This window comes from Dendrobates tinctorius, unplaced genomic scaffold (assembly GCF_039654945.1).
Source record: "Dendrobates tinctorius isolate UK_male_01 unplaced genomic scaffold, ASM3965494v1 ptg000103l, whole genome shotgun sequence".
NCBI lineage: Eukaryota > Metazoa > Chordata > Amphibia > Anura > Dendrobatidae > Dendrobates > Dendrobates tinctorius.
In genome coordinates this window covers 730,428-747,890 of record NW_027361771.1, presented here as the reverse complement: position 1 = coordinate 747,890, position 17,463 = coordinate 730,428, and the positions used below count along the sequence as shown (strand labels likewise).

The window sequence follows — 17,463 nt, the reverse complement described above, 5'->3', positions numbered from 1 at the left end:
CGGCACTCACCGGGTAGTGTAGTCAAGGCTTTATTATAAAAGCATATCAGCGGGAGAACGGGTGCAAAAAGGAGATAGCAACGACGATTGTTTCGCGCTACAAAGGCGCTTCCACAGGTTACAGTTGTATTGCCGGCTGCGTCTCTTTTATACACGTATGATGGTTCGGATGTGTGGACTATTGTGATGGTGCTCGCCTTCTTTTTCTGGACTCTATAATGCAATTAATGACCTAATGCCACTAAAATAAAACAATGTGTCCTTAAGGCGCCCAGATCATCCGTACTGGCTGTGGCCAGTGTTGGGTGTATGGCTTCTAAGTAGAGACAGAAGAATCGATTCCCAGGACTCTGGTCCCTCAGATAGTTCAGTAATCTGTGACCAATGGATGGGGGCCCTGAAAATCTCCTTAGTTGGCGGCATTCCCGACTCTTGATTGGCCAGGCTGGCACAACAGCATGTGTGCGTCTCACCACATTGATGATATCACCCCAACCCTTGGTAATCAAGTTGGGAATGCTCAGACGTAAGGAAATTCGCAGAACTCCCATCCAGCTGTCACAGCTTACCCCATCTTTACAAATCAATTCTCCCACCTCTACTCCTAAGTGCATTTGCCCGACAGAAGCCATAGACGCAGTGTGTCCCTAGCCTAACAGAGGAACGGCAAAGATAGACTTCTAACATAAGGCACTCAGAATTCAGTAGAACAAAATATTCACATAAACAGTCCCGTCAGGAGAGCTCACTGGATCTTTTTAGAAACCATTTGCAGGTCCTGTCTGATGCTCCACAGACCAAACATTACATTTATCTAGAAATCACGACTTATTTTTATTTGTTATCAGCAGCATGTCTTCTAAAACTGCAGAGATATCAGGCAAGCAGTGAGATGATGCCACTAACCTGCCAATCAAGCAGACGGGTACCCCTGAAAGATCTCCACTGATTGCTCACACAGGTTAGCATATGGTTTTGGTCTGGGAAATCTTGGTCACATAAGGTTTAAATTATTATTTAGAGTATAGGGGATAGCATGCTGATTGCTTGACATGTGACACCAGAGAATAGGGGATAGCATGCTGATTGTTGGACGTCTGACCCCAGAGTTTAGGGGATAGCATGCTGATTGCTGGACGTCTGACCCCAGAGTTTAGGGGATAGCATGCTGATTGCTGGACGTCTAACCCCAGAGCATAAGGGATAGCATGCTGATTGATGGACGTCTGACCCAGAGTTTAGAGGATAGCATGCTGATTGCTGGACGTCTGACCCCAGAGTATAGGGGATAGCATGCTGACTGCTAGACGTCTGACCCCAGAGTTTAGGGGATAGCATATTGATTGCTGAACGTCTGACCCCAGAGTTTAGGGGATAGCATGCTAATTGCTGGACGTCTGACCCCAGAGCATAAGGGATAGCATGCTGATTGCTGGACGTCTGACCCAGAGTTTAGAGGATAGCATGCTGATTGCTGGACGTCTGACCCCAGAGTATAGGGGATAGCATGCTGACTGCTAGACGTCTGACCCCAGAGTTTAGGGGATAGCATATTGATTGCTGAACGTCTGACCCAAGAGTTTAGGGGATAGCATGCTGATTGCTGGACGTGTGACCCCAGAGTATAGGGGATAGCATATTGATTGCTGGACGTGTGACCCAAGAGTATAGGGGATAGCATGCTGATTGCTGGACGTGTGACCCCAGAGTATAGGGGATAGCATGCTGATTGCTGGACGTGTGACCAAAGAGTATAGGGGATAGCATGCTGATTGCTGGATGTGTGACCCCAGAGTATAGGGGATAGCATGCTGACTGCTAGACGTCTGACCCCAGAGTTTAGGGGATAGCATATTGATTGCTGAACGTCTGACCCCAGAGTTTAGGGGATAGCATATTGATTGCTGGACGTGTGACCCAAGAGTTTAGGGGATAGCATGCTGATTGCTGGACGTGTGACCCAAGAGTATAGGGGATAGCATGCTGATTGCTGGACGTGTGACCAAAGAGTATAGGGGATAGCATGCTGATTGCTGGATGTGTGACCTCAGAGTTTAGGGGATAGCATGCTGATTGCTGGACGTGTGACCCCAGAGTATAGGGGATAGCATGTTGATTGCTGGATGTGTGACCCCAGAGTATAGGGGATAGCATGCTGATTGCTGGATGTGTGACCCCAGAGTATAGGGGATAGCATGCTGACTGCTAGACGTCTGACCCCAGAGTTTAGGGGATAGCATATTGATTGCTGAACGTCTGACCCCAGAGTTTAGGGGATAGCATGCTGATTGCTGGACGTGTGACTCTAGAGTTTAGGGGATAGCATATTGATTGCTGGAGTCTGACCCCAGAGTTTAGGGGATAGCATGCTGATTGCTGGACGTGTGACCCTAGAGTTTAGGGGATAGCATATTGATTGCTGGAGTCTGACCCCAGAGTTTAGGGGATAGCATGCTGATTGCTGGACGTGTGACCCTAGAGTTTAGGGGATAGCATGCTGATTGCTGGATGTGTGACCCCAGAGTTTAAGGGATAGCATGCCGATTGCTGGACGTGTGACCCCAGAGTATAGGGGATAGCATGTTGATTGCTGGATGTGTGACCCCAGAGTTTAGGGGATAGCATGCTGATTGCTGGACGTGTGACCCAAGAGTTTAAGGGATAGCATGCTGATTGCTGGACGTGTGACCCCAGAGTATAGGGGATAGCATGCTGATTGCTGGATGTGTGACCCCAGAGTTTAGGGGATAGCATGCTGATTGCTGGAAGTGTGACCCAAGAGTATAGGGGATAGCATGCCGATTGCTGGACGTGTGACCCAAGAGTATAGGGGATAGCATGCCGATTGCTGGACGTGTGACCCCAGAGTATAGGGGATAGCATGTTGATTGCTGGATGTGTGACCCCAGAGTATAGGGGATAGCATGCTGATTGCTGGATGTGTGACCCCAGAGTATAGGGGATAGCATGCTGACTGCTAGACGTCTGACCCCAGAGTTTAGGGGATAGCATGCTGATTGCTGGACGTGTGAGCCTAGAGTTTAGGGGATAGCATATTGATTGCTGGAGTCTGACCCCAGAGTTTAGGGGATAGCATGCTGATTGCTGGACGTGTGACCCCAGAGTATAGGGGATAGCATATTGATTGCTGGACGTGTGACCCAAGAGTATAGGGGATAGCATGCTGATTGCTGGACGTGTGACCCCAGAGTATAGGGGATAGCATGCTGATTGCTGGACGTGTGACCAAAGAGTATAGGGGATAGCATGCTGATTGCTGGATGTGTGACCCCAGAGTATAGGGGATAGCATGCTGACTGCTAGACGTCTGACCCCAGAGTTTAGGGGATAGCATATTGATTGCTGAACGTCTGACCCCAGAGTTTAGGGGATAGCATATTGATTGCTGGACGTGTGACCCAAGAGTTTAGGGGATAGCATGCTGATTGCTGGACGTGTGACCCAAGAGTATAGGGGATAGCATGCTGATTGCTGGACGTGTGACCAAAGAGTATAGGGGATAGCATGCTGATTGCTGGATGTGTGACCTCAGAGTTTAGGGGATAGCATGCTGATTGCTGGACGTGTGACCCCAGAGTATAGGGGATAGCATGTTGATTGCTGGATGTGTGACCCCAGAGTATAGGGGATAGCATGCTGATTGCTGGATGTGTGACCCCAGAGTATAGGGGATAGCATGCTGACTGCTAGACGTCTGACCCCAGAGTTTAGGGGATAGCATATTGATTGCTGAACGTCTGACCCCAGAGTTTAGGGGATAGCATGCTGATTGCTGGACGTGTGACTCTAGAGTTTAGGGGATAGCATATTGATTGCTGGAGTCTGACCCCAGAGTTTAGGGGATAGCATGCTGATTGCTGGACGTGTGACCCTAGAGTTTAGGGGATAGCATATTGATTGCTGGAGTCTGACCCCAGAGTTTAGGGGATAGCATGCTGATTGCTGGACGTGTGACCCTAGAGTTTAGGGGATAGCATGCTGATTGCTGGATGTGTGACCCCAGAGTTTAAGGGATAGCATGCCGATTGCTGGACGTGTGACCCCAGAGTATAGGGGATAGCATGTTGATTGCTGGATGTGTGACCCCAGAGTTTAGGGGATAGCATGCTGATTGCTGGACGTGTGACCCAAGAGTTTAAGGGATAGCATGCTGATTGCTGGACGTGTGACCCCAGAGTATAGGGGATAGCATGCTGATTGCTGGATGTGTGACCCCAGAGTTTAGGGGATAGCATGCTGATTGCTGGAAGTGTGACCCAAGAGTATAGGGGATAGCATGCCGATTGCTGGACGTGTGACCCAAGAGTATAGGGGATAGCATGCCGATTGCTGGACGTGTGACCCCAGAGTATAGGGGATAGCATGTTGATTGCTGGATGTGTGACCCCAGAGTATAGGGGATAGCATGCTGATTGCTGGATGTGTGACCCCAGAGTATAGGGGATAGCATGCTGACTGCTAGACGTCTGACCCCAGAGTTTAGGGGATAGCATGCTGATTGCTGGACGTGTGAGCCTAGAGTTTAGGGGATAGCATATTGATTGCTGGAGTCTGACCCCAGAGTTTAGGGGATAGCATGCTGATTGCTGGACGTGTGACCCTAGAGTTTATGGGATAGCATGCTGATTGCTGGATGTGTGACCCCAGAGTTTAGGGGATAGCATGCTGATTGCTGGACATGTGACCCCAGAGTATAGGGGATAGCATGTTGATTGCTGGATGTGTGACCCCAGAGTTTAGGGGATAGCATGCTGATTGCTGGACGTGTGACCCAAGAGTAAAAGGGATAGCATGCTGATTGCTGGACGTGTGACCCTAGGGTTTAGGGGATAGCATATTGATTGCTGGAGTCTGACCCCAGAGTATAGGGGATAGCATGTTGATTGCTGGATGTGTGACCCCAGAGTTTAGGGGATAGCATGCTGATTGCTGGACGTGTGACCCAAGAGTTTAAGGGATAGCATGCTGATTGCTGGACGTGTGACCCCAGAGTATAGGGGATAGCATGCTGATTGCTGGATGTGTGACCCCAGAGTTTAGGGGATAGCATGCTGATTGCTGGACGTGTGACCCAAGAGTTTAAGGGATAGCATGCTGATTGCTGGACGTGTGACCCTAGAGTTTAGGGGATAGCATGCTGATTGCTGGATGTGTGACCCCAGAGTTTAGGGGATAGCATGCTGATTGCTGGACGTGTGACCCCAGAGTATAGGGGATAGCATGTTGATTGCTGGATGTGTGACCCCAGAGTTTAGGGGATAGCATGCTGATTGCTGGACGTGTGACCCAAGAGTAAAAGGGATAGCATGCTGATTGCTGGACGTGTGACCCTAGGGTTTAGGGGATAGCATATTGATTGCTGGAGTCTGACCCCAGAGTATAGGGGATAGCATGCTGATTGCTGGATGTGTGACCCCAGAGTTTAAGGGATAGCATGCTGATTGCTGGACGTGTGACCCTAGAGTTTAGGGGATAGCATGCTGATTGCTGGATGTGTGACCCCAGAGTTTAGGGGATAGCATGCTGATTGCTGGACGTGTGACCCAAGAGTAAAAGGGATAGCATGCTGATTGCTGGACGTGTGACCCTAGGGTTTAGGGGATAGCATATTGATTGCTGGAGTCTGACCCCAGAGTATAGGGGATAGCATGTTGATTGCTGGATGTGTGACCCCAGAGTTTAGGGGATAGCATGCTGATTGCTGGACGTGTGACCCAAGAGTTTAAGGGATAGCATGCTGATTGCTGGACGTGTGACCCCAGAGTATAGGGGATAGCATGCTGATTGCTGGATGTGTGACCCCAGAGTATATGGGATAGTATGCTGATTGCTGGACGTGTGACCCCAGAGTGTAGGGGATAGCATGCTGATTGCTGGACGTGTGACCCCAGAGTGTAGGGGATAGCATGCTGATTGCTGGACGTCTGACCCCAGAGTATAGGGGATAGCATGCTGATTGCTGGACGTGTGACCCCAGAGTATAGGGGATAGCATGCTGACTGCTAGACGTCTGACCCCAGAGTTTAGGGGATAGCATATTGATTGCTTTACGTCTGACCCCAGAGTTTAGGGGATAGCATGCTGATTGCTGGACGTGTGACCCTAGAGTTTAGGGGATAGCATATTGATTGCTGGAGTCTGACCCCAGAGTTTAGGGGATAGCATGCTGTTTGCTGGATGTGTGACCCCAGAGTTTAGGGGATAGCATGCTGATTGCTGGACGTGTGACCCCAGAGTATAGGGGATAGCATGTTGATTGCTGGATGTGTGACCCCAGAGTTTAGGGGATAGCATGCTGATTGCTGGACGTGTGACCCAAGAGTTTAAGGGATAGCATGCTGATTGCTGGACGTGTGACCCCAGAGTATAGGGGATAGCATGCTGATTGCTGGATGTGTGACCCCAGAGTTTAGGGGATAGCATGCTGATTGCTGGACGTGTGACCCAAGAGTTTAAGGGATAGCATGCTGATTGCTGGACGTGTGACCCCCAGAGTATAGGGGATAGCATGCTGATTGCTGGATGTGTGACCCCAGAGTATATGGGATAGTATGCTGATTGCTGGACGTGTGACCCCAGAGTGTAGGGGATAGCATGCTGATTGCTGGACGTGTGACCCCAGAGTGTAGGGGATAGCATGCTGATTGCTGGACGTGTGACCCCAGAGTATAGAGGATAGCATGCTGATTGCTGGACGTGTGACCCCAGAGTATAGGGGATAGCATGCTGATTGCTGGACGTCTGACCCCAGAGTATAGGGGATAGCATGCTGATTGCTGGACGTCTGACCCCAGAGTATAGGGGATAGCATGCTGATTGCTGGACGTGTGACCCCAGAGTATAGGGGATAGCATGCTGATTGCTGGACGTGTGACCCCAGAGTATAGGGGATAGCATGCTGATTGCTGGACGTGTGACCCAAGAGTTTAAGGGATAGCATGCTGATTGCTGGACGTGTGACCCCAGAGTATAGGGGATAGCATGCTGATTGCTGGATGTGTGACCCCAGAGTTTAGGGGATAGCATGCTGATTGCTGGACGTGTGACCCAAGAGTTTAAGGGATAGCATGCTGATTGCTGGACGTGTGACCCTAGAGTTTAGGGGATAGCATGCTGATTGCTGGATGTGTGACCCAAGAGTTTAAGGGATAGCATGCTGATTGCTGGACGTCTTACCTCAGAGCACAAGGCTTTCCTGTCTTGGATGGAGCAGAGGTGGGCACGGTTGACCTTCATTTCATTCATTGTCTATCAGATTGACAGAAATCATCAAGTGCTGTACTCATAGGTCAAGCACGTGTACTCCGCGCCATCCGACTGCAGAGCCCTGATCTCAGGGGTCCCAGGGGTTTGACCTTCAGCAACCAGTAAGATGTGCATAAGGGGTAACTTTTAACCCTATGGGATAACCTGAGAGCAGATGTCAGTCAGCCGTGTACAGGATTATCCGCTCTGCCCAGCAGCTCTCTATGGCAGCACTTCACCAATGACTACAGATACACCTAGCGACCACTCCAGGCCAGAGAGGCCGGGGAGCAGGTCTCTGCCGGTCACGAGCCCTGTGCCCCCGGTGCTGGACACTGTCCCACTGACACGTCAGCCTTCAGCTGCCCCGCTCCCCGCAACCCTCCCGCAGCCCCGACCACTCTCACATCCCGGGGTCAGGATACTCTCCAGGCCCAGCGTGTCTCCTAGCGCCGCGGTCTTCCCTCCAGCTACCGGCCGCTCGTTCTCCTTATTCTCTTCCATCGTTGCTCCAGACTGTCGCTCCGCCGCCATCTTCCTACAGTGAGGGAGTCCCAAACCAGAGAGAGCAGACGGGACGCAAAGCATGCCGGTATACGGGAGCGGGGGCTGCTGGGAGCTTGGAGGTCTGGAGGTGGGAGTGTCAGTCGGCGTCAGCAGTGAGTCCAGTCGCATGCCATGTTCAGACCTGCAGCCTTCTGTGTGTAACTGCCTGTCTGGGCTGGGCTAGTAGATTACATAGAAGAATTATAGCGCTAATAGCTTTGTTTGTTCCTGGGAAAGGTGGGTGGCAAATAACATGGCGGCAGTCATATTGCCAGCATCTTTTTTTCTCACTTAGGCCACGTTCACACGTTCAGTATTTGGTGAGTTTTTTACCTCAGTATTTGTAAGCCAAAACCAGGAGTGGGACAATCAGAGGAAAAGTATAATAGAAACCCGTCACCACTTCTGTATTTATCACCCACTCCTGGTCTTGGCTTACAGATACTGAGGTAAAATACTGACCAAATACTCACAGTGTGCACGTGGTCTTATATAGTAACATAGTTTAGAAGGCTGAAGGAAGACCTTATGTCCATCTAGTTCAGCCTATTTTTAGTGCAGCTCTTCTGCATTGTTGATCCTGGGGAAGGCAAAAAACCCACAGAATAGCAGCCAATTCTTTCCATAGGGAAAAAATTCCTTCCCCTAAGCTGGGTCAACCATCTACCTATAATCTGTTATTCGTAACCTTCTATACTGTTACTCACAAGAAAAGCATCCATTCCTTTCTTAAATTCATTCAGTGAGTTGGCCATCACCACTTCCTCAGGAAGAGAATTCCAGAGCCTCACTGCTCTTACCGTGAAGAACCCTCTTCTATGCTGGTGCAGAAATTGTCTTTCCTCCAAACGAAGAGAATGCCCCCTTGTTCTTGTCACAGTCCTTGGTACAAACAGTTCATTGGAGAGATCTCTGTATTGCCCTCTGATATACTTGTACATATATATTAGGTCTCCCCTAAGTCTTCTCTTTTCTAGAGTAAATAGACCTAATTTTGATAACCTTTCTGGGTATTGTAGTGAACCAACTCCATTTATCATTTTAGTAGCCCGCCTTTGAACCCTTTCAAGTTCAGTAATGTCTTTCTTGAGCACCGGCGTCCAAAATTGCACACAATACTCCAAGTGTGGTCTGACAAGTGATTTGTACAGAGGGAGAATTATGTTGTCATCTCGTGTCCCCAGACCTCTTCTAATGCATCCCATGACCCTATTTGCTTTGGTGGCAGCTGCCTGACACTGGGCACTCCAATTTAGCTTCTTATTGACTAAGGCTATGTGCACGCTGCAGATTCACCTGCGGGTTTTTTCCCACGGAACCGCAGGTAAAGTGACCTACGGTTTGGCCTGCGGTTTCACACCTCTACTATGTTAAAGGTGTGAAACCGCAGCAGAATCCGCAGAAACATTTGACATGCTGCGGAAAAAAAAACGCAGCAAAACCGCGCAGAAAAAAACGCAGCGTGAGCACAGCGGTTTTGAAAACCCATAGGGTTACATGGTACTGTACCATGTCTGCGGAACTGCTGCGGTTCCACAGGGCCAAAACCGCAGCGTGTGCACATAGCCTAAGATGCCTAAGTCTGATTTCCCCAGCAGTTTCCCATTTAGTAAGTAATTGTAGCATCTGTTTCTCCTTCCCATATGCATAACCTTACACTTGTCTGTGTTAAACCTCATTTGCCATTTTTCAGCCAAATTCTCAGATTTACTCAAATCTGTCTGTAGTTGCAGACTGTCCTCCTTTGTGTTAACTACCTTGCATAGTTTTGTATCATCTGCAAATACTGATATTTTACTGTGTAAGCCATCCACTAGATCATTAATAAATATATTAAATAGTAGGGGGCCCAATACAGAACCCTGTGGTACCCCACTAGAAACCCTGGCCCAATCTGAGTATGCACCATTAATAACCACTCTTTGTTTTCTATCACTAAGCCAGCTACCTACCCATCTACACACATTTTCCCCTAGCCCAAGCTTTCTCATCTTACTTACCAATCTTTTATGTGGGACAGTGTCAAATGCTTTAGAGAAGTCGAGATAAATGACATCCAATGATTCTCCTTGGTCCATTTGAGAGCGTACATCCTCATAGAAGCTGATCAGGTTAGTTTGACAGGAGCGATCCTTCATAAATCCATGTTGATATGGAGTTAAACATTTATTAACATTGAGATATTCCATAATGATATCCCTTAGAAACCCTTCAAAAATTTTACCCACAACAGATGTTAAGCTTACCGGCCTATAGTTTCCAGGTTCCCTTTTACACCCCTTTTTGAATATTGGTACCACATTTGCTTGCCGCCAATCAAAAGGAACAGACCCTGTTTCTATAGAGTCTTTAAATATAAGGAATAGAGGCCTGTCTATCACATTACTTAACTCCCTTAATACCCGAGGGTGAATGCCATCAGGGCCTGGTGATTTGTCACCATTAGTTCCAGTGCTTTTACACACATCACTGTCCCCATCGGGGCTCACAATCTAGATTTCCCTATCAGTATGACTGGAGGAAACACACAAACATATATGGTTCTCACTAGAGTTGATGTGAATTAATTTACAGGAGCTTTCCACTTGCAGATAATTGTTAGCCAAACAAGCCTTTATTCTTCGGTCAGCTTGGCCACCGTGCCACTGCCACCCTCCCACAGGAGCTCATCTCCCTTAATCCGTTTTCGTTTTTCGCTCCTCTCCTTCCCAGAGCCATAACTTTTTTTTAATTTTTTCTTCAATATGGCCATGTGAGGGCCTGTTTTTTGTAGGACGAGCTGTACTTTTAAACAACATCATTTGTTTTTAACATATCGTGTACTAGAAAACGGAAAAAAAATTGCAAAAAAAGTGCAATGCCATAGTTTTTTTAAGAAAAAAAAAAATTAAAATGGCGCCCGCCGTGCCTGCGCAGTAGCAGCTATCGGTGTGTATATAGGCGATCCGATAGCTGCTTTTGCGCATGCGCCGGCGGCGCCATCTTGCTGGAGAAGAGGAAAAAATCCTCCAATATGGCATCACCCTCCTGCGCAATAGCAGGTCTCGATATGTGATCTCATGTATGCAAATTGCATTCTTGTGGTCACACACCCAATTTTTCCTGACATCGGGAGCTTGAACCCCAAGTCTGGACAACCCCTTTATGGACCGAGGAATGTTTTGTTTTTGTGCTTATATTTTTAATTCCCCTTGATCCAAGAGCCACAACTTTTTTTTACTTTCATGTCTATACAGCCATATGAAGGCTTATTTTTTGCAGGTCGAGCTGCATTTTTGACTTGCACCATACAATGTACTAAATTTCAAGTCTGGTAAACCCCCCCCCATTTTTTGGGCCATTATTTTTATGGCGTTCATTGTGTGTTAAAAATGACCTGGAAACGTGATTCTCCAGGTCAGTACAATTATGGTGATGCCAAATGTATATTTTATTAGTGGTGAAATTTGCATTAAAAAAAAAGCATTTTCGTGGCCATTTTCTGAGAACTGTAACTTTTATATTTTTCTGTTGATGGAGCTATGTTCTTTAATTTTTGCACCCTTTGTTTTATGTTTTTTTATTGAAATAATTTTGATGTACCTAAGACATCTTGATCCCTATTTATTTTAGTATTTTTTTTTGAGAAATGCAGCAACTGAAAAACGTGAATTCTGGCAGTCCAATTTTTCTTTTATTTTGACCGTTTAACTTGTAGTTTAAATAATTTACTATTTTATTAGATTGGATATTTTGCCGTCATGACCATACAAAATGTGCTTATTTAAAAAAAAAAAAAAAAAAAAAAATATATATATATATATACTGCTCAAAAAAATAAAGGGAACTCTTAACAGAGCATAACTCCGAGTAAATCAAACTTCTGTGTAAACAAACTGTCCACTAAGGCTGGTTTCACATTAGCGTATTTTAACGCAGTGCATCATGCATGCGCCATGCGCCCCTATGTTTAACATGCGTTTTTTGTAGTGCGCGCCGGACGCAACCTGTTGCATTTTTGGTCCGTCCAACCTGTCAAAAAAACACATGCGCACGCTTGCACACGGAATGCAACAAAATAACACATTACAGTCTATGGGAACGCAGACGTGCGCACGCCCTGCTTTTAAAATCGCATGCGTTTTAAAAGTTAACATGGCTAGAAACTGGTTAAAACGCATGCGCCTAAAAAAAAGCACACGCATGCAAAACGCATGATGTGTTTTTGCATGCGTTTCTATTGCGCACGAAGCGTAGCGCTAAAAAATAATAATGTGAAAGTAGCCTTAGGAAGCAACACTGATTGACAATCAATTTCACATGCTGTTGTGCAAATGGAATAGACAACAAATGGAAATTATTGGCAATTATCAAGACACCCTCAATAAAGAAGTGGTTCTGCAGGTGGGGACCACAGACCACATCTCAGTACCAATGCTTTCTGGCTGATGTTTTGGTCACTTTTGAATGTTGGTTGTGCTTTCACACTCGTGGTAGCATGAGACAGACTCTACAACCCACACAAGTCACTCAATGCAGGTCATCCAGGATGGCACATCAATGCGAGCTGTGGGAAGGTTTACTGTGTCTGTTAGCGTAGTGTCCAGAGGCTGGAGGCACTACCAGGAGACAGGCCAGTACACCAGGAGACGTGGAGGGGGCCGTAGGAGGGCAACAACCCAGCATCAAGACCGCTACCTCCGCCTTTGTGCAAGGAGGAACAGGAGGAGCACTGCCAGAGCCTTGCAAAATGACCTCCAGCAGGCCACAAATGTGCATGTGTCTGCACAAAAGGTTAGAAACCGACTCCATGTGGATGGTCTGAGTGCCTGACCTCCACAGATGGGGGTTGTGCTCACAGCCCAACACCGTGCAGGACGCTTGGCATTTGCCACAGAACACCAGGATTGGCAAATTCGCCACTGGCGCCCTTTGCTCTTCACAGATGAAAGCAGGTTCACACTGAGCACATGTGATAAAGCCAGGAGACACCGTGGAGATCTGCTGCCTGCAGCATCCTTCAACATGACCAGTTTGGCAGTGGGTAAGTAATGGTGTGGGGTGGCATTTCTTTGGAGGGCTGCACAGCCCTCCATGTACTCGCCAGAGGTAGCCTGACTGCCATTAGGTTCCCGAGATGAGATCCTCAGACCCCTTGTGAGACCATATGCTGGTGCGGTTGGCCCTGGGTTCCTCCTAATGCAGAACAATGCCAGACCTCATGTGGCTGGAGTGTGTCAGCAGTTCCTGCAAGATGAAGGCATTGAAGCTATGGACTAGCCCGCCTGTTCCCCAGACCTGAATCTGATTGAGCACATCTGGGACATCATGTCTCGCTCCATCCACCAACGCCACGTTGCATCACAGACTGACTAGGAGTTGGCGGATGTTTTAGTCCATGTCTGGGAGGAGATCCCTCAGGAGACCATCCGCCACCTCATCAGGAGCATGCCCAGGCGTTGTAGGGAGGTCATACAGGCACGTGAAGGCCACACACAATACTGAGCATCTTTTCCTTGTCATGAGGCATTTCCACTGAAGTTGGATCAGCCTGTAATTTGATTTTCCACTTTGATTTTGAGTATCACTCGAAATCCAGACCTCCATGGGACATTCATTTTGATTTACATTGATAATTGTTATGTTTTATTGTTCTGAACACATTCCACTATGCAATGAATAAACATTTGCAACTGGAATATTTCATTCAGAGATATCTAGGATGTGGTATTTTAGTGTTCCCTTTAGTTTTTTGAGCAGTGTGTGTATGTGTGTATATATATATATATATATATATATATATATATATGTATATATATATATACACACACTAGCTGAAGAGCCCGGCGCTGCCCGGGCATAGTAACTAACTGTGGTTAGTTATAGCAAATTATAATTATCCTCCATCCCATAGTTTCGTGCCCATATACCCATCATACATATCCACGATCCCATAGGCCCGTGCCCATATACCCATCATACATATCATCCATCCCATAGTCGAGTTCCCATATACCCATCACACATCCTCCATCCCATAGTCCCATGCCCATATACCCATCACACATCCTCCATCCCATAGTCCCATGCCCATACACCCATCATACATATTCGTCATCCCATAGTCGAGTGCCCATATACCCATCACACATCCTTCATCTCATAGTCCCATGCCCATATACCCGTCATACATATCCTCCATCCCATAGTCCCGTGCCCATATACCCATCATACATATCCGCCATCCCATAGTCCCGTGCCCATATACCCGTCATACATATCCTCCATCCCATAGTCCAGTGCCCATATACCCATCATACATATCCTCCATCCCATAGTCGAGTTCCCATATACCCATCACACATCCTCCATCCCATAGTCCCATGCCCATATACCCGTCATACATATCCTCTATCCCATAGTCCCTTGCCCATATACCCATCATACATATCCGCCATCCCATAGTCCCGTGCCCATATACCCGTCATACATATCCTCCATCCCATAGTCCAGTGCCCATATACCCATCACACATCCTCCATCCCATAGTCAACCATTATGACATCATAGTGAGCGGCGGGGCTTGCAACCTATGATGAATTCAGCGTCGCCATGGCAACCATTATGACATCATAATGAGGGGCGGGGCTTGATACACACTTTTTCCCCATTATGTAGATAGGGGCAAAATTGTTTGGTGAATTGGAACACGCGGGGTTAAAATTTCGCCTCACAATATAGCTTAGGACACTCTCGGGGACCAGACGTGTGACTGTGCCAAATTTTGTGGCTGTAGCTGCGATGGTGCGGATGCCAATCCCGGACATACACACACACACACACATACATACACACATACATACATACCAACATTGAGCTTTATATATTAGACTAGCTGAAGAGCCTGGCGCTGCCCGGGCATAGTAACTAACTGTGGTTAGTTACAACAAATTATAATTATCCTCCATCCCACAGTCCCGTGCCCATATACCCATCATACATATCCACCATCCCATAGGCCCATGCCCTTATACCCATCATACATATCCACCATCCCATAGGCCCGTGTCCATATACCCATCATACATATCCTCCATCCCATAGTCGAGTGCCCATATACCCATCATACATCCTCCATCCCATAGGCCCGTGCCCATATACCCATCATACACATCCTCCATCCCATAGTCCCGTGTCCATATATACCCATCATACATATCCTCTATCCCATAGTAGAGTGCCCATATACCCATCATACACATCCTCCATCCCATAGTCCCGTGCCCATATATACCCATCATACATATCCTCCATCCCTTAGTCGAGTGCCCATATACCCATCACACATCCTCCATCCCATAGTCCCATGCCCATATACCCATCACACATCCTTCATCCCATAGTCCCATGCCCATATACCCATCATACATATTCGCCATCCCATAGTCGAGTGCCCATATACCCATCACACATCCTTCATCTCATAGTCCCATGCCCATATACCCATCACACATCCTTCATCTCATAGTCCCATGCCCATATACCCATCACACATCCTCTATCCCATAGTCCCATGCCCATATACCCGTCATACATATCCTCCATCCCATAGTCCCGTGCCCATATACCCATCATACATATCCGCCATCCCATAGTCCCATGCCCATATACCCATCATACATATCCTCCATCCCATAGTCCCGTGCCCATATACCCATCATACATATCCACGATTCCATAGGCCCGTGCCCATATACCCATCATACATATCCGCCATCCCATAGTCCCATGCCCATATACCCGTCATACATATCCTCCATCCCATAGTCCAGTGCCCATATACCCATCACACATCCTCCATCCCATAGTCAACCATTATGACATCATAATGAGCGGCGGGGCTTGCAACCTATGATGACATCAGCGTCGCCATGGCAACCATTATGACATCATAATGAGGAGCGGGGCTTGATACGCACACACTGTTTCCCCATTATGTAGATAGGGGCATTATGACATCATAATGAGGGGTGGGGCTTGACACGTACACACTTTTTCCCCCATTATGTAGACAGGGGCAAAATTTTTGGTGAATTGGAATTCGCGGGGTTAAAATTTCGCCTCACAACATAGCCTAGGATGCTTTCGGGGTCCAGACGTGTGACTGCCAAATTTTGTGGCTGTAGCTGCGACGGTGCGGATGCCTATCCCGGACATACACACACACACATACATACATACATACACACACACTTTGAGCTTTATATATTAGATATATATAAAAAAAAATAATTTTTTTTTTTCAGGTGGAAAGGGGGTGATTTAAATTTTTCTTTTCTGCCTTTGGATCGGAGACCCCGCGTCATGACGCAGGGTCCCAATCACTGCCATGGAGACTCGTTGTCGTCATGACAGCATCCGGGTCTCCAGAGCTGAGTGACTTCCTGTCATGCGCAGTGCATGTCAGGAAGTCTCTCAGGTCAGTGTTATAGAAGCTGCAGCGCTGACAGCTTCTATAGCATGCAGATCTGCATGCTATAGAAACGATCAGCCTGCACAAAATGAGTGTCCCATAGTAAGACAAAGTGTAAAAGTAAGAATTGAATAAAATTTTTTAAAATAATTGTAAAATTTTTTAACCTCTTTACCCCCCGAGGGTGGTTTGCACATTAATGACTGGGCCAATTTTTACAATTCTCCCAACTGTCCCTTTATGAGGTAATAACTCTGGAACGCTTCAACGGATCCCGGTGATTCTGACATTGTTTTTTTCGTGACATATTGTACTTCATGATAGGGGTAAAAAAAATTTGATATGACTTGCGTTTATTTGTGAAAAAAACGGAAATTTGGCGAAAATTTTGAAAATTTCGCAATTTTACAACTTTGAATTTTCATGCCCTTAAATCACAGAGAAATGTCATACAAAATACTTAATAAGTAACATTTCCCACATGTTTACTTTACATCAGCACAATTTTGGAACCAAAATTTTTTTTTTGTTAGGAATTTATAAGGGTTAAAAGTTGACCAGCGATTTCTCATTTTTACAACACCATTTTTTCACTTTGAGGGGTCTATATGATAGAAAATACCCAAAAGTGACACCATTCTAAAAACTGCACCCCTCAAGGTGCTCAAAACCACATTCAAGACGTTTATTAACCCTTCAGGTGCTTCACAGGAATTTTTAGAATGTTTAAAAAAAATGAACATTTTACTTTTTCACCAAAAAATTAATTCAGGTCCATTTTTTTTTAATTTTCCCAAGGGTAAGGGTAACAGGAGAAATTGGACCCCAAAAGTTATTGTGCAATTTGTCCTGAGTACGCTGATACCCCATATTGTGGGGGTAAACCACTGTTTGGGCGCATGGCAGAGCTTGGTAGGGAAGGAGCGCCGTTTGACTTTTTCAATGCAGAATTGGCTGGAATTGAGATCAGATGCCATGTCGCATTTGGAGTGCCCCTGATGTGCCTAAACAGTGGAAACCCCCCCCCCAATTCTAACTCAAACCCTAACCCCAACACACCCCTGACCATAACCCTAATGGGAAAATGGAAATTAACGGAACAAAAAGCTAGTCTGAACTAGTGCATACCAAAAATCACTAACATAATAAAGCCAAGGTTGCACTACATTGTACTAAAGCAAATCAGTGTGTGATGAATG

General features: G+C 46.7%; 2 protein-coding genes across 3 annotated transcripts in view; one reads left to right on the top strand and one right to left on the bottom strand.

Moving 5' to 3' along the window:
- SRP68 (signal recognition particle 68) overlaps positions 1-7,949 on the bottom strand; it is a 69,417-nt gene extending 61,468 nt beyond the window's left edge. Inside the window, exon 1 of the mRNA XM_073587902.1 lies at positions 7,692-7,949. Coding sequence (XP_073444003.1) covers positions 7,692-7,941 — 250 coding nt within the window. The 5' untranslated portion in view covers positions 7,942-7,949. The remainder of the gene's footprint in view (positions 1-7,691) is intronic.
- The window catches only part of GALR2 (galanin receptor 2), a 49,913-nt gene continuing 40,241 nt past the window's right edge, over positions 7,792-17,463 (top strand). Inside the window, exon 1 of one of the 2 annotated variants that reach the window (XR_012234554.1) lies at positions 7,792-7,925. The gene's annotated coding sequence lies outside the window, so the exon portion shown is untranslated. Of the gene's footprint in view, positions 8,050-17,463 lie in introns of both variants that reach the window. The other variant, XR_012234553.1, reaches the window with a different exon arrangement.